Source organism: Phyllostomus hastatus, unplaced genomic scaffold, assembly GCF_019186645.2.
Source record: "Phyllostomus hastatus isolate PE091 unplaced genomic scaffold, TTU_PhHast_1.1 phas_contig_173, whole genome shotgun sequence".
Taxonomy (NCBI): Eukaryota; Metazoa; Chordata; class Mammalia; order Chiroptera; family Phyllostomidae; genus Phyllostomus; species Phyllostomus hastatus.
Genome location: NW_025333668.1, coordinates 1,532,555 through 1,550,686, shown reverse-complemented (window position 1 = coordinate 1,550,686; position 18,132 = coordinate 1,532,555). Strand labels below are relative to the sequence as shown.

Below are 18,132 nucleotides of genomic sequence, written 5' to 3'. Positions count from 1 at the left end.
GCTCCAGTGTGGGAAAAGAAAGCCTCAAAGCCTATGACTGAAAACACCTGTGGACGTTGAGGCAGCAGTGGGAGAAACTCTCAGCCTCACATGAGAGTTTGTTGGAGAGACCCACAGGGTCCTTGAATGTACACAAATCCACCCACCTCAGAATCAGCACCAGAAGGGCCCAATTTGAGTGTGGGTAGCAGGAGAAGTGACTAAAAACCACCAGAGAGTGGAGCAAACACCATTGTTCCTTCTCAGACCCCTCCCCCACATACAGCGTCACAATCTAGCGCTTGGGTTGCCCTGCCCTGGTGAACACCTGAGGCTTCACCCCTTACTACATAAGAGGTACACCAAAACAAAAAAAGAAAAGGCCCAAAGGAAAGAACAGATCAAAGCTCCAGAAAAAATACAACTAAGCAAAGAAGAGAGAGGCAACATATCAGATGCACAATTCAAAGCACTGGTAATCAGGATGCTCACAGAATTGGTTGAATAGGGTCAAAAATTAGAGGAAAAAATGAAGGTGATGCTAAGTGAAATAAAGGAAAATGTACAGGGAACCAACAATGATGGGAAGGAAAACAGGACTCACATCAATGGTGTGAACCAGAAGGAAGAAAGAAAAATTCAACCAGAAAAGAATGAAGAAAGAAGAATTCAAAAAAATGAGGAGAGGCTTAGGAACCCCCTGGATATCTTTAAATGTTCCAACATCTGAATCATAGGGGTGCCAGAAGGAGAAGAGGAAGAACAACAAGAGGAAAAGTTACTTGAACAAATAATAAAGGAGAACTTCCCCAATCTGGCAAAGGAAATAGACTTCCAGGAAGTCCAGGAAGCTCAGAGTTCCAAAGAAGTTGGATCCAAGGAGGAGCACACCAAGACACATCATAATTACCTTAGCCAAGATTAAAATGAAGGAGAGAATCCTAGAAACAGCAAGAGAAAAACAGACAGTTACTTACAAAGGAGTTCTCATGAGACTGTCAGCTGATTTCTCAAAAGAGACCTTACAGGCAAGAAGGTGCTGGAAAGAAGTATTCCAAATCATGAAAGGCAAGGACCTACATTCCAGATTGCTCTATCCAGCAAAGCTTTCATTTAGAATGGAAGGGCAGATTAAGTGCTTCTCAGATAAGGTCAAGTTAAAAGAGTTCATCATCACCAAGCCCTTATTATATGAAATGTCAAAGGGACTTATCTAAGGAAAAGAAGATAAGAAATATGAACAGTAAAATAACAGCAAACTCACAATTATTAACAACCACACCTAAAACAAAAACAAAAGGAAACTAAGCAAACAACTACAACAGGAACAGAGCCACAGAAATGGAGATCACATGGAGGGTTATCAACTGAGGAGTGGGAGGGGAAGAGAGGGGGAAAAGGTACAGAGAATAAGAAGCATAGATGGAAGGTAGAAAATAGAGAGGGGGAGGGCAAGAATAGTATAGGAAATGTGGAAGCCAAAGAACTTATATGTGCAACCCATGAACATGAACTAAAGAGGGGAATGTGGGTGGGAGGGGGTGTGCAGGGCAGAGGGGTGTGAAGGGGGAAAGGGGACAACTGTAATATTCAATCATAATCAATAAAATATATTTAATTTAAAAAGAGAGAATTTATATGGCTCACTAAGCCTAAAATGTTTACTGTCTCGCACTTTACAGAAAAAGTTGGCCAAATCTTGGTGTAAACCAAATGTTTTACGATAGCAGTGTGAAGGCTACTGCCTCCCAGCCTGGAATACAGGTCTTCGCTGCCCTCTGCTCTGCCATCTCCCCTCGGCCAATTCCACATTAGTGTCTGTTGCTTGTAGCAGCCAAATTTAGGATTAGTGTTCTTAGTTGCAAGCAACACTGGCTGCAGCTGATTTAGACAGGAAAGGAATTTATTAAAAGGAAATCAGCCCTGGCCGTGTGGCTCAGTTGGTTGGAGCATCGTCCAATACACCAAAATGTTGTGGGTTTGATTTCCGGTCAGGGCATGTACCTGAGTTGCAGGTTTGATCCCTGGTTGGGACCCGTTTGGGAGGCAACTCATCAGTGTTTCTCTCTCACATTGATATTTCTCTCTTCCCACCTCTCTAAAAATCAATAAAATATATCATTGGGTGAAGATTTTTTTTAAAAAGAGGATATCATGTAGCATGCAGTCTTAGAAGTATGCAGCCAACCACCACACTCTACCCGATTGCCTCAGAGTCTTTCACAGAAGTGTGTAGTAAGGAGATGAGTGCCATGACGAGATGGTACCACATGCACCAAGAATCTGATGTTACACAGTCAATACCTCTGATGGAAACCACCTGTGCTATCCCTACTTTTTTTATTCTAAGCCTGGCTGGGTCATGTGACCATGTCCTTGCTGCAAAGGAGGCTGGAAAATGATTACTGGGCATTTTTAATTTATGTGGTGGGTGGTAAGTCCCCACCCATCAAGACTCAGAAGGAAGGGAATTCCCCAAGAAAGGAAGGAGTTCAGATACTGGGCAGTTGAACAGAATGTAAATGCTCAGTAGTACCATCAGAAGATAGTTCCCTATTTACCCACAGCTAAGCTAGTGCTTCCCAAACTTTATTCACATCCCACCTATCTTCTCTTTTATTTAGCATGAACAGCCTGCATTATTATTTACTGAACATTTTTTCTTTAAATCAACTTTTTATAAACATTTATATAAATGGTATATAAATTTATTCAAAATGAAACTAAAGTAAGTTGAAAATCAGCACTAGGGTGGCATAGTTAAACACGGTACTTAAATCCTCCTACAATCACAACAAAATTACAACTAAACTACAGAACAACCATCATTCAGAACTGCCTGAAATATAGCCGAACAGAAGCCCTACAACTAAGGAGATAAAGAAGCCACATCGAGACTGCTAGAAGGGATGGAGACACAGAATGGGATGGTTTCACACCCACATGTGGCGGACAAAAATCTGGAGGAGTATCTCACATAAAAGTGTGCCCTTTGAGGAGTGAGGGGACCCAGCCCCACACCAGGCACCCAGCCCAGGGTTCCAGTACCAGAAAGAGAAGTCCCTATTACTCCTGGCTTTAAAAACCAGCAAGGATTGTGACTGAGTGAGATAGAGGACCATTTGTGTCCCAGGAGATCCTCTTAAAAGGCTTGCAGAGACTCACTTGGACTCACTCCCTCTAAGTTCCAGCACTGGCCTGCTAGGGATGTGTGAGGAGGAACTGAGTTGTCTGGCATTGGGGCAAGAGCTTGAGGAGAGGCTTTCTCCAAGACAGACGTGCTGGCAGAGCCTTCCCCACAAAGAGGTGGCAGGCAGGCATCATATCTGAGACCACATCAACCTGGCTCATGCTATTCACCCCACCCTGGTGATTCCCTGAGATTCTGCCTCACCCAACTGGAAGGCCCAACCCAAACCATTTTCAGTGTCTTTTCCATACAAAAAGACTGTCTTGGCTTACGCTTTGGATTTTCCTAAACTCTCTCAAACAAGCAGCATCTGGCCTCAGTGTGCCATGTACATCTTGCTGAGTGGCCCCAGGCCCAGCACTAGCAGCAGTCTGCTGTGGTTTGCAGTTTGGCCTCTCCTGGGAACTTCCAAGCCCAACACAAGTAGCAGCCATCTGCAGATTGCTTTGTAGCTTATGCTGGTGTCCCAGGGCAGGGCACAGTTGGCAACTGACCTCCTGGGAAACCCCAAAGTCAGGGCACCCAGTTGTCAGCTTCAGAACACATCAAAGCACCACCCAGCCATTTCTACAAGGGACACTCTCAATGGGTAAACTCAGCAGGGACTGGAGCTCTGCTGAAGTAAGTCCTGCTCCATGGGGTCAGCCCCTGCACAGCTGATCCTCCAGGGTGGTCATAGCCAGTCCTTGCAGCCAATTGACCTGGGGGTAAATCCCTCCCACTGAGGTGCCAACAGCAATCAAGGCTCAATTACAAAAGGAGGGTATACACAGCCCTCACAGGGTGTGCATCTGGAGTGTCCAGCTCCAGTGGTCAGGAAGGCTGTGCCACTGAACCCTACAGGACACATACTACATTAGACCACTCTAACAAGCCCAGGAGACATAGTAGCTGTACCTAATAATAGGGACAAACACAGGGAGGCAGCCAAAATAAGGAGACAAAGAAACATGTTCCAAATAAAAGAACAGAACAAAACTCCAGAAAAAGAGCTAAACAAAATAGAAATTAGCAATCTACCAGTTCAAAATATTGGTTATAAGGATGCTCAGTGAACTTGGGGAAGAGTAGGTGAACTTAGTGAGAACTTCAACAAAGAGATTGGAAACATAAAAACAGAACTAGAAAACATAAAAAGAACCAGTCAGAAATTAAAAATACACTAAGTGAAAAGAAGAATACATTATAGGAAATTAACAGTGGGGTAGATGAAGCAGAGAATCAAATCAGAGACTTGGGAGATAAGGAAGCAGAAAACACCCAATCAGAACAGCAAAAAGAAAAAAGAATCCAAAAAATGGGGATAGTATAAGGACCTCTGAGACAATTTCAAGCACACCAACATTCACATCATGGGGTTGCTAGAAGGGAAAGAGAGAGAACAAGGAATTGAAAATCTTGTTAAAAAATGATGGAAAACTTTCCTAACTTGGTGAAGGAAATAGACATATTATACAAATCCTGGAAGCACGGAGCTTCCCAAACAAGATGAACTCAAAGAAGCCCACACCAAGACATATCATAATTAAAATGCCAAAGGTTAAAGACAAAGAAAGAAACTTATAAGCAGCAAGAGAAAAGCAGTTAGTTATCTACAAGGGAGCTCCCACAGGATTTTCAGCTGATTTCTCAACAGAAACTTGACAGACCAGAAGATATTAGCAAGAAATATTCAAAGTGATGAAAATCAATGATCTACAACCAAGACTACTCTACCCAGCAAAGCTATGATATAGAATAGAAGGACACATAAACAGCTTCCTAAACAAGAAAAAGCTAAAGGATTTATCATCACCAAACCAGTATTGCAAGATATGTTAAAGGGTCTTCTTTAAGAAGAAGAAGGGGGGAAAAGATATAAAAATATGAATAATAAAATGTCAATAAAGGTCCTTGCCAGGTAACTCAGTTGGTTAGAGCATTGTCCTGATTTGCCAAGGTTGTGGGTTTGATCCCTCGTCAGGGAACATACAAGAAGCAACCAACGAGTGCTTAAAGAAGTGGAACAAAAATTGATGTTTCTCTCTCTCTCTAAAAAAATCAATCAATAAAAAAATTTTTAACTGGTAATATATACATATCTATCAACAATCACTTGGATTGTTGATAGATAAATACAAATGGATTAAATGCTCCGATCAAAAGACATATGGAGGCTAAATGGATAGCAAACAAAACTCTCACATATGCTGTCTACAAGAGACTCTAGATCAAAAGACACAAACAGACTAAAAGTAAAGGAACAGAAAAAGATATTTTATAAAAATGGAAACAAGCAAATAAACAAAAGCTAGGGTAGTGATACTTACACCAGACAAAATAGACCTAAAAAAACCCCAAAATAAATGAACAAGCAGAACAGAAACAGACTCATAGATACTGAGAACATTTTGATGGTTGCCAGATGGGAGGTAGGTTAAGGAGCTGGGGAGAAAAAGATGCAGGGATTAAGAAGTACAAATTGGTAGTTACAGAATAGTCATGGGGATGTAAAGTACACCACAGGACATATAGTCAATGGTATTGTTAACAACTATGTATGGTGTCAGATAAGCACTAGAGTTATCAGAGAGATCACTTAGTAAATTATATACGCTCAAATCACTAGGTTGCACACCTGAAACTAATATATAATAATATTGTATGTCAACTATAATTGCAAAATAAAAATTATTTAAAGTAAAAAAACAATTAAACAAGAAAATCAGCATTAGTTGTCACAAGAGACCCAATTCGAAACTAGATATGATTAAAAGTAACAGTGCATGTTATTGCTTATTACAAACCATTGTCTGCAGAAGGGTTTGAGCTTTAGATTGTTCTTTCCTAATTAAGAAAACAAGTTAGTAACAGATGTGTAAGCATTAAAAATGATCAGGACCACACCTGCTGGATGTAATCAGAAAGCTAATAGAGAAGAGAGATGACAGTCACTTCCTCCTATGTGATGTGACTTTAAGGGCCACCTAAGTCAGTTGGGTCCCACTGTGAATATAAACTTAATTGCTTAAAAAAACATGAATTTATTATCTCACAAGTCAGAAGTCTCAAATCAGTTTCACTCAGTGTCGACAGGGCTGGTTCTTTCTGGAGGCTCTAGGGGTACGTACGCCTTTCCCAGCTTTCAGAGTCCACTTCCGTTCCTTGGCAGATGGCCCCTTGCTCCATCCTCAAAGCCGGCAGGCAGCACAGCATCTTCTCTCCTTTCTGACCCCCTGCCTGCCCGTGAGAAGGACTCAGTGATTACAAGGGGCTGATAATCCAGGATAATCTTCCCATCTCAAGATCCTTAATCACATCTGCCACGTAGGGAAACATATTCACAGCTTCTGTGGTTTAATCTGTAGACATCTTTGGGGCACCGTGAATCCATCTGCGCGACCCCCTCCCCAGTCTTGTCTTCCTTACATGGGTCCATTTGGGGAGGATATAAGTAATAGTTAAAAGTTAAACTCTAATGTCCTCATTGGTGTAAAGGAATTCAGATGTGTGTTTTGTTCCTTCCTTGTCAGATTTCCCTGTATTTCCTCTTTCTGTACTGGGTTTCCTCTCTCAAGTTGGTTTTGTAATACATTCCAGCCTTCAAGAAAGCCCAAGCTCATACTCTCACCGCTTCCTGACCACAACTCCCATTGGAGCTTCTGGAACAGCAGCCGCCCAGGACTGGAAGAGCTGGAGGAGGCCTTGTGCAAGCTCGCACCAGTGGCTGCGGAAGCAACGTCTCCGACAGGTGTCTGGAGTGCAGTAATTATAGAGTGTGTCTGCTTTAAGGAGCTGAGGTTTCTGACTCATTGCCTGTGGGGCAGGAGCTTTGATTGGTCTTTTTCTGTTCTGATCACTGCTTTTCTTGCTCCCACCCAAGGCCACAGCCCAGTACTTCTGTGACCAGCCAAACTCCTGCTCCTGGGAAGCAGGCCTCTGTATGATGTAAAATGCATGGGCCTCAGAACCAGATAGGCCTCAGCTCCAATCCGACTCTGCAATTAGGAGCCAAGAGGCTTAGGCAAGCTACTTATACCTCCTACAATCCCTAAAATTTGTGTCCTAATCTGCAAAACAGGGATAATGCTTAGCTCTGAAACTAGTCCATTCAGTCTTCCATTTACCCAATATCAACAGGATGGGGATGGAGAAGTGAGGGAGGGAGCAAAGGATTGAGGCCATGAATGTAAGCTATTACTGCAGACTTCCATCTGGGGCCATAAAATAGAGAAGGGAGTGTGTGTGTCTAACAATTGAACCATTTAGGGCACAGGTATAATACTTGTGAATGTGCAGGTTCTGGAACTGTTAAATCTCTAAGGTATGACCTGGAATCTGAATTTCATAAGCCTTTCAGTTTATTTTGATGATAACAAAAGTTTGCAAACCATCATTTCAAGGGACCAGACTTATGTACATAAATCAGATGGATTTGCATTTTACCTTTGGTGGTAAACCTGGAACAAAAAGTATTTTGTATCCAGACATGTATATGGATCTCTACTCCCACCTGCCAAAAAATGTGTATCCAAAAATTATCCTCTTTCCAATGTACTTGCTTTATGCACATTGGAAGCCCAAGTGGTCAGTGAATGAGCAAGCAATGTTACCGCCTTCTAGTGGTGGTGTGTGGCCACGCAGCAAAATAATATAAAAGCAAAGATTACATCCTGTCACATCCAATTTAGCCAAATTTCAACACAGCTGACAAAAGGTAATGTCGGTTTTTCCTTATTACATTTAAATTTATTACAACCAAAACATTTCTAGGTACCTATTTTCATTGTGCTCAATTTATTAATTTTTAGCCATGTGGTTTTTGTAATCTTGTTTTCAGTTACTATAATACTGTATTACTACATTGAGACAGGCTTACAGTTTGCAACTGGATGTCAGAGTAGAATTTACTATTCTTACCCGAGAAAAAGAATATAGTTTCAGTGCAAAAAGCACTTTGAAGTCATTTTAAATAACTGTATTATAAAAAGTGCTTGTAAATGTTTCTTTCAGTTTTTTCTTCCTTGTAAGAGCTCCATATTATGTACCAGGGTTTCTAAATTTTGGGCCAATTGACATTTGGGGCTAGATAATTCTCTGTCATGGGGCTATCCTGTGCATGTCAGGTATTTAGCAGCATTTCTGGTCTTCACCCAGGAGATGCCAGCAGTGCACACAACCCCCTGAATTTTGATAACCAAATATATCTCCAGATGTTGCTAAGTGTCCCCTGGAGAGAGAAGGCAAATGGCCCTCATTTGGGCACCACTGCTGGAGAGTTTTACAGACCAGGAAGTGTGGTGACTGGCAACCATCAGGGGGCTGTGAGGGTGCTGTTGGAAATTGCTAGTGAAGGTGTCTGGCCCCAAACATCTCATGCCTTTCAGAGGGAAACGGGGCAAAGCCAGTGACAGCCTACCCCACTGGGACCCCGGCATATCTCTGAATTCTCAGAACAGCACTGGATGTTCCTGGTCCGAAGCTTAAACTGTATGTCTGCTCAATATTTGTTATCAACAAAAAAAAGCAAGACCTGAGCAACCAAAAGGAAATTCTTCCCTTGTAGAAGGACAACACGGTAATTTCACCAGGGGGTTGGACACATGATGTTATAACAGGGTGCAGCCAAGGGGCCCCTCAAAGAGGGATTTGTAATGGGGTCCGGAACTCGGGGTGTCCAGAAAATATTGAAAACATAGGATGTCCTCACCCCTACAAGTCTAAGCTAGGGGATAGGACACAAGGAGCAGGGTCATTGAGAGTTGTTCTGTATAGCAGCAGTTTTGCAAATAACCTCAGGAATGGTCATTTAATATATCTATAACTTTTTTTTTTGTTTAGAAGAATTCTGTATTATATTAAGGGACAAACAAAAGCACAATATAGAGAAAAGTCAAACAAGTCACGTGGGGAAGTTGATCCCGGTTGACCCGAGTGCTCCGAGGTTTGTGGGGAGAAAACACAGGCTTCCCAGATCATCTCAGTCCCGGCGGGGTCTTCTACTCGGGGCCAGTGTTTTCTATACAAGTCATACCTCTCCTCCACTGGGACACTGAGCTTGTTTCCGAAGGACTCCAGAAAAACAGCACAGCTGCATTCAGATACTGCTTCTCGAGATGTGCCTCTTTCTTCAGCTTTGATAGTAGTTAATGTGCTAAATGTCTTGATAGAGAAGGTCACATTTGGGAATATTCTTGGGATCAATAGGACTTTGGACAATAAGTTTTTCTCTCATTGCTCCTCGATAAATTACTTCAATCAAATCTATGAAGTCTTGTTTGGTTTTGAAACTTCCCACAAACTTAGTGTGATCTGGAGACCCATAATCCACTTTCATATGTTGCCCATTGAAGAAAAACACGGTAGATGGAATATAACTGATGTCAAAGTAGTGTGTATAAACTGGAGTTTGGTCCACATCCACTAGATAAATAGCAGCCATTTTACTCAAGTCAGAGGAGGTCTTAGAAAGAATATCATCCAGTTGCAGACAGACGGGATCCTTGTCTCTCCCAAACCTGAGAACCAACACCTTCTCTGCAGTGCTCTTTATTGCCTGGTCGACTTCTTTTTTGCTGGTCAGTTTGGGCAATAGGAAGCTCATCTTGAAATAATCCAAATAGTAATCCCCCACTGTCAGTCTTAATTTGTACAAGTTGCCTCCCTCTTCAATTTAAGACTGTCGACAACTGCTATAACTTTTAACTGGTTTCATGGATATGTTAAAAAGCTGTGGCTTTGCCTTGAGCTAGGGAAATGGGAGTGGCTTTCACCCAGGATGTAACTGGGAGGCAACTCCCCTTGGTTACAGCACCTGTGTCAGAGCTTGGAGATGGTCTTTCCTCCATGCCACTGGGCCATGCCTGCCCAGATTTACTATGGCAGCCCAGAAAAGCTGGAAAAATATGGGAATGCTGGTTAGTGTAGCCTATGGGGGGAGGAATAAAAAATGGGGCTGCAGAGGGAGATTGGTGCTGGGACTTATTTATTTACTTACTTAAATTTTAAAAAATATATTTTATTGATTATGCTTGAATATTACAGTTGTCCCATTTTCCCCCCTTCACACCCCTCTGCCCTGCACACCCCCTCCCACCCACATTCCCCTCTTTAGTTCATGTTCATGGGTTGCACATATAAGTTCTTTGGCTTCCACATTTCCTATACTATTCTTGCCCTCCCCCTGTCTATTTTCTACCTTCCATCTATGCTACTTATTCTCTGTACCTTTTCCCCCTCTCTCCCCCTCCCACTCCTCAGTTGATAACCCTCCATGTGATCTCCATTTCTGTGGCTCTGTTCCTGTTGTAGTTGTTTGCTTAGTTTCCTTTTGTTTTTGTTTTAGGTGTGGTTGTTAATAATTGTGAGTTTGCTGTTATTTTACTGTTCATATTTTTATCTTCTTTTCCTTAAATAAGTCCCTTTGACATTTCATATAATAAGGGCTTGGTGATGATGAACTCCTTTAACTTGACCTTATCTGAGAAGCACTTAATCTGCCCTTCCATTCTAAATGAAAGCTTTGCTGGACAGAGCAATCTGGAATGTAAGTACTTGACTTTCATGACTTGGAATACTTCTTTCCAGCCCTTTCTTGCCTGTAAGGTCTCTTTTGAGAAATCAGCTGACAGTCTCATGAGAACTCCTTTGTAAGTAACTGTCTCTTTTTCTCTTGCTGTTTCTAGGATTCTCTCCTTAATTTTAATCTTGGCTAAGGTAATTATGATGTGTCTTGGTGTGCTCCTCCTTGGATCCAACTTCTTTGGAACTCTGAGCTTCCTGGACTTCCTGGAAGTCTATTTCCTTTGCCAGATTGGGGAAGTTCTCCTTTATTATTTGTTCAAGTAACTTTTCCTCTTGTTGTTCTTCCTCTTCTCCTTCTGGCACCCCTATGATTCAGATGTTGGAACATTTAAAGATATCCAGGGGGTTCCTAAGCCTCTCCTCATTTTTTTGAATTCTTCTTTCTTCATTCTTTTCTGGTTGGATGTTTCTTTCTTTTTCTGGTCCACACTGTTGATTTGAGTCCCAGTTTCCTTCCCATCACTATTGGTTCTCTGTACATTTTCCTTTATTTCACTTAGCATAACCTTCATTTTTTCCATATAATTTGCGAACAAATTCAACCAGTTCTGTGAGCATCCTGATTACCAGTGTTTTGAATTGTGCATCTGATAGGTTGGCTATCTCTTTGTCACTTGGTAGCATTTTTTCTGGAGCTTTGATCTGTTCTTTCATTTGGGCTATTTTTTTTTGTCTTGACATGCCTGTTATGAGGGGCAGAGCCTTAGGTATTCACCTGGATGGGGTAACCCAAATTGCTGTGCTGTGGTGCTGTATGTGGGGGAGGGGTCTGAGAGGGAACAATGGCGCTTGCTTCACTGTCTGCCGCTTTCAGTCACTTCCCCTGCTTCCCACAAGCAAATTGGGCCCTTCTGGTGCTGATTCCCTGCGGGTGGGTTTGTGTATGTTCTAGGGGCCTGTGGGTTTCTCCAACGAACTCTCCTGTGAGGCTGGGAGTTTCTCCTGCTGCCTCCTTAACCCCCACAGGGGTTTTCAATCAGAGGTTTGAGGCTTTATTTCTCCAAGCTGGGGCCCTGGGTTGCACAGACTATCCAGCTCCCCAGTTGTTCCTCCTGGTTATCTACACACAAATATGGGACTGCCCGCTCCACTTGCCGTCACCTCGATGGGTCCCCCAGCCACCGCATTGCCGAGAGTCCTCTCTGCCCAGCTGCCTGTTTCTGCCCCTCCTACAAGTCTGGATGAACGTGTCTATTTTAACTCCTTGGTTGTCAGACTTCCTTACAGTTCAATTTTCTGTTGGTTCTGGTTGTTTTTGGTTTTTAAATTGTTGTCCTTCTTTTGGTTGTGTGAAGAGGCACAGTGTGCCTACCTATGTCTCCATCTTGGCTGGAACTCTTTATTTAAATTTTAAAGATTTTATTTATTTTTAGAGAGAGAAGAAGGGAGGGAGAAAGAGAGGGAGAGAAACAACAGTGTGTGATTGCCTCTCATGTGGCCCCCACTGGGGACCTGGCTTGCAACCCAGGCATGTGATCTGCCTGGGAATTGAACTAGCGACCCTTTGGCTTACAGCCCACACTCAATCCACTGAGCTATACCAGCCAGGGCTGGCACTGAGATTTAAACCCAGACACAGAAGCCATGAGGGTCAGAACCACATGACTTTGGGTCTCCCTTTGCCACTCAGTTTAGGAATTTGGAAAGCGAGATGTGGCAGTGATACAGAGCTCTCTCTTAGCATTTTGGAAGAATACAGGAGAGACACTGCAGGAAGGACAGGGGTGAAAGGCCTCTTGCTGGTGGGCCATGAGAAGGTGACATGTGGTTTGGGATTAAGAACTGGAGATCCTGGTGACACAGCTGGTGGTGCTGGGAACCGAGGGAGGCCTGCCAGTGGAGCACAGATTAGTGGGAAGAACCAGGGGCTACCTGAGCCACGGACTTCTATTTCTTGTCCTGAGGTACGGTACCACAGACCAGGCAAAGCAGGAAAAGGAAGGACATTTGTGGGTGGTTTAAGGGACTTTAGGATTTCAATGAAGACATTAAGTCATTACTCTTAAGTCTATATAACTTCTGAATAAATAATTCCTTTCCTTTTCACCAGTCTCTAACATGGAGAGCTGTAATTACCTGGCGGCGGGCAAGGCAAATTAGGAGCAAGGCGAACCTAGGACCTAGTGGGTCCTAGTCCTAAAACCAAACCCCAAAGGGGGAGTCCATTCAGTAACATTGTGCGCCCCCTTTCCTGGTGGCCAATCAGGGAAAATCATGGAAGACCACATGGGCAGTAGCTTTAAAGTAATACAACTGCTTGCACATGCACAATAAAAGCCTGCCAAAACTAGCCAGGAAGGATCCACCCTATAAGAACAGAGTCCCTCCAGCCCATGAGGTCAATCTCTGCTTGGAGTTGGCCTGCTCCCATGTTCTCTGCTATACACTCTGTGTGTTCGTTCAATTCTTTGTCCCGATCACCAAGAACCTGGTTACCTGTGCCCACCTGCGACAATGTGACCCTGGCACAGGTTACCTTAAACATATAAAATTTTTTGTTTTTTAATCAGGAGGGAAGTTAAACTGCTGTGACATGCCACCACCTTGTGCAGAAAGGAATGGCAGTGAGGAAGCGTGCTGATGGAGAAACGAGAGCCCAGCCAGAAGAGCATTCACATTCCTGGTCGCACCTTGAGTTGATGACGGGGAGTGTAGCTTACGTGGTTGGGGTGTTGTCCCGATACGCCAAGGGTGAGGGTTCAGTTTCCAGTCAGGGTAAACATGAGATTCAACTGGTGAATGCATACATAAGCGGAAAAACAAATTGATGTTTCTCTCTCTCTCCCTCCCTCTCTCTCTTAAAAAATAAAAAAGAAAAGAATCGATTAAAAAACAAAACATAAGACCACCACCACACCTCTGTCCTCTTAGCTGTGTTTGGGTTTGTGTTTTCCTGGAGCTTGCTTTTCCTCTTTGTCATCTTACAGAAAAGCTTTTTGTTTTGATAAGGGGGACCCTGAGAGCCCCTCAGACCTTCTCAGAATAAGCTGTGATATCCAGATGGTGAGGAGACATTGACCCTGCTGAGCTGGCTGCCTACATTCAAATCCGGTCCCAGCAGTTCCCTGCTGTGTGATTTTGGGCAAATTGCTTGATGTCTCTGGGCCTCTGCTTCCTGGAAAATGAGAATAATCATGGCAAAAATGGCAAGAGGCATACAGTCAGTGCTCATTGAGGGTGACTAATCCCTTATTGTTGTCAAGTCACTGGGCCAAAGCCACCTACCAAGTATGTGGAAGATGCAGGGCTTGAAATTAGATTTTCTGACTCCAAATCTTGGGTTCTCAACCTCACTACATGCTAGAACTGTAACAGTGGAAAATTGTAACGGGGAATTGTAACCCACCCCACCATTCTTTTGACATTGTTCCTGTAAGTGCTGACTCTAATATGTAGCTTGTGGATGAACAGCATGTTTGTATAAGAATCCTAGGAACTAACTTCAAAAGATACAGACCCTGACCTTCAGACGTCGCAGCTCTGGGAGATTTGCTGACCTTCAACAGTGAAAAGCTGGGATGAAGTGTGTAGGGAGTAGGGAAAAACTTAGACCATGAGAAAATAGGAACCTAGCTAGCTAGAGCCAGGAGATTACTAGGTTACTGAACAAACATCCTGCCTTCCCACCTTGTACAAGAATGCTTGGTTTGAAATCCCCGCGCGCGGTCTTTGTAAGCGAATTGCTAACTGCCATGTCTGCTTCTGTATAACGCTTGCTTGCCCGCCCCTATATAAGGACGTAGTTGTTAGCGCTCTGCGCAGCTCTCGTTTGCAGCTCCTTGTGGGCACTGTGTCGCTGGACACTTTCAGAGTTCGCCCCTGCGCAGGTTAAACTAGGCCAATAAAGTAACATCTTTGATACCCTGAAAGTCTCCGATATTTGTTCTCGTGTTTGCTGGATGTTACAAAGTGAAGCTGGGACGACTAAAGCAGGATGAGGCACACCAGACCATCTCTTACCTTGTCAGAAAGGGCTCTGCTCAGCTGTACAAAGGGAACTTTGCAAGCCCCTCCCTTGAGCTCTTTGTTCTGTTCCCCTCCCCACCTTATAAAAACCTCTGCCTCCACTGAGATAGGGAGATGGTCTTTGAGACAGGAGACCCCATTTCCCCAGGAGATGGGCAAGTCCCCCATCTTCCAGATGGCCGGCATCTGAGTAAACCACTCTGCTGTACATCAGCACCTGCCTCTTGAGTGCTGGCTTTCATAGCCTGACCTGTGTTCGGGCTATTATAGAACGGCTTGGGAAGCTTCTGAAGCCTGGATCTCACAGAGGTTGCCCTTTAATTGGTCTGGGGAACAGCCCAGGTGTGGAAGTTGTTCAAATTCTCCAGGTGACACTAACATGCAGCCTGGGCAGAGAACCTGTCTCTCCTCTATGTTATGACTCAGATCAAATGACTGGCAATCAAATGATAGTCAGAATTGTGCAGTATTTAACCTTATGTCTGGCTTATTTCACTTAGCATGATGTCTTCCAGGCTTGTCCCTGTTGTAGCACATGACAGGGTTTCCTTTTTATGCCCGAATAATATTCCATTGCTTATGCATACCACATTTTCTTCAGCCATTCTGTCAATGAACATTTAGATTGTTTTCACCTCTTGATCCCACTTATAAGAGGTACCTAGAGTAGTCAAAGGCATAGCAGCATAAAGGAGATGGTGGCTGCCAGGGGCTGGAGGAGGCACAATGAGGAGTTCAATGGGTACAACGTTTCAGTTATACAAGAAAGTCCTAGAGAACTTCTATACAACATTGTGCCAAGAGTTAACAACACTAACTTTGTTAGGAGGGGAGATTTTATGTTATGCATTTTATTTTTTACCATTCTAATTTAAAAAATATGACAGGGTCAAATGGGTGATTTGGGGAAGTAAGTGCTGAAGGCTCCAGAGGGGGCAGAGGTCATAAACAGTGGGACTAAATCAGAAGGGGCTTCCTGGAGGAAGTAGTGGTGGCTGAGCTCACCTGAAGATGGGCTTCTGGGAAGAGAAGCATAGGGAGAGCAGGAAAGGGTGGAACCAGCTTCTGGAGCAGCTGCCTGAGGTTTCCCAAGGGATAGATGGGAGAGGCAGGCTGCAGGGAGTCCAAGCAGTGGTCTACTCCCTTTAGCATCAGCTGAAGACGTGGAGACTCCCGGAGTTGCCTCCGCTGGTTAGAAGGTATGGCCTGCCTACTCCAGCCTCCCAGCTTCTGGGTGAGTGGACGCAGTAACCAGAGTACCAATTAAAGGCAGGATGACTCAGCCTCAAGTTGCAGTCTCAGTCTTGCTTGGCTTGTTTTCTGGCAAAGGAAGTGGAGCCAGTGGGCAAAGTGGGGCAAAATGTATCAACTTGCCAGATTTTGCCTGTAGCTCCGTTGGTTCCAAATTTAGCCTAGATTTCTGTCTCATTGGTATGTGGGAAAAGTCTTGTAATTTGCTGGTGGGAGAAAAGGAGTTTTCTAAAGGGCGGTCCATGGATCCTGGATTTGCTACCTTGGAATTCCCTGGGGAGTGTGCTGAGAATACAGATTTCTGGACCACATCCCAGACTCATTGAGTGGGACCCTCCAGGGGTGGGGCCCAGGAATCTGCCATTTTCACAAGCTCTCCAGGAATTTGGACTGAAGGATGTCAGTGGATGTAAATTGGGAATATTTCATGGGGTGCTTAACGCTGCAGGCCACGCCAGGGTACCCGAGTTTTGAGGTAGTGATGGCCCAACCCACTTGAACTTTCCCCTCTGCTGGTTCTCGTCTTTCTCTCACTGGGTATCATAGCCTCAGAGTGGACCTCAGAAGTGGTTTGAAAATGCAATGACCTAACTTCAATTAATTCTGCAAAAATGATAAATTTTGACAAATTTCTCCTACACATGGTCCACAGGTGTTCAAAATACCTATTAATCACATGGACGTGGATGTTTACTGCTTTCTTTGGCAGTCTAATATTCAGTCCCCTTGCTTTGGTAACAAAACCCCAGATTCTGTTTGGCAAGTGTGTGCTTCTCTCCCAGCCTCTCTCCTAGGCAGTGAGGATGGGAACGCTTGAGCAGCTGCATCTTATCAAGTCTCCATCAGCCCTTGTGCCTTTGATTGCCTCTTCATCCCTTTCTGAGCCTTTTCTAGTCTGTGCCAAAATTCTTGTGGCCACCCTAAGCCCCTCCCATAAATTCCCCAGCAGTTTTAGTTTTGGTCCATTCAACTACCCTAAAGGTTCTTTGTTGTTTTTTTTTTAAAGATTTTATTTATTTATTTTTAGAGAGGGAAGTGAGGGAGATAGAGAGAGAGAGAGAAACATCAATGTGTAGTTGCTGGGGGTCATGGCCTGCAACCCAGGCATGTACCCTGACTGGGAATCGAAGCTGCGACACTTTGGTTTGCAGCCCGCGCTCAATCCACTGAGCTATGCCAGCCAGGGCTAAGGTTCTTTCTTTATGTCTGCATAGTGCTACAATGTTTTGGAAAGCTTCAGCCTGTGTTTATTTGTCAAAGGGATAGGGGAAGAGCTGAGGTGGGGAGAGTGACGTGAGTCATTTCTATGTTATTCATTATGCCACGATCAATTTAGCTCATCAGAAAAGCTCTACATTTCATCACAGATAACATGGAGTAAGTTGCTTCCATAGTCTCACTGAGTTTTGAGTCCTCCCACTTGCATTGGATTCCAGCCAAAACTAATTGCCTTTGTCTACATCATTCCATTCCAATGTGCTGAAAGGGTGGGCGAATGAAGTGAGGAGGGAATGATTACCTAATGATAAAATAAATCCACCTGCAAGGGCTTTTGTTTGTAGGTAAAACTGATGCTCTGAAATTGGGAACAGTCTGGAAAGAGTTTCTGACTCTTAAATTTAGAAAAGCCAACTGACTTCTAAGGCAATTCCAGTTACAACTTGTGAAGTGAATCAAGGAGAGAATCAAAATCAACTGAGAACCAGTGTGGAGGTCTGGGAGGAAAGAACCATGTCGTACCTAAATATTAGTGAAAGGCTGTCTACACTGGCACCATATTTGCAACATGTGATTTAATAGTACTGTAAAAATCAATTGACTTCAACACCAAAAAGGACAAAAAGCAGGTTTAGTTTCAATTTCCATGTGAAGAAGAGGCATGACTGCCACCTGGTGGCCATTGCCCAAATCATTTGTTCGGGTCTTTTAGGGATGAAGCTGTGGCACTGAGTGTGGGAGGTTAAAATGTACATATTCTAAACCCATCAGCATTTGGCTATTGACCTGGACTGTATACATTTCTACATTCAATTAAAATCTTGATTATACATGAAAATAATTTGGTTTGGTCAGGTAAAATGAGTTTTTCTCCTTCTTTAAATCAGATATTCCTAAAGAAGACAAATGATTCCAGTGATTCCTTTTATGGTCAGTCTACATTTTCTTCTGCCATGTTATTTATC

The 18,132-nt window shown here is 43.5% G+C and overlaps 1 protein-coding gene across 1 annotated transcript; it reads right to left on the bottom strand.

Annotated features, from left to right (window-relative positions):
• Window positions 1-9,302: 9,302 nt before the first annotated feature.
• LOC123815476 (thioredoxin-like protein 4B) lies at window positions 9,303-9,835 on the bottom strand. Its single transcript, XM_045833745.1, has one exon. It carries the CDS (start codon window positions 9,750-9,752, stop codon window positions 9,303-9,305), a length of 450 nt encoding a protein of 149 aa, XP_045689701.1. The 5' UTR covers window positions 9,753-9,835.
• Window positions 9,836-18,132: the final 8,297 nt, after the last annotated feature.

Excerpts from the sequence above, each read along its gene's own strand:
- LOC123815476 (XM_045833745.1), bottom strand. The coding sequence starts at position 9,752 with ATGAGCTTCCTATTGCCCAAACTGACCAGCAAAAAAGAAGTCGACCAG.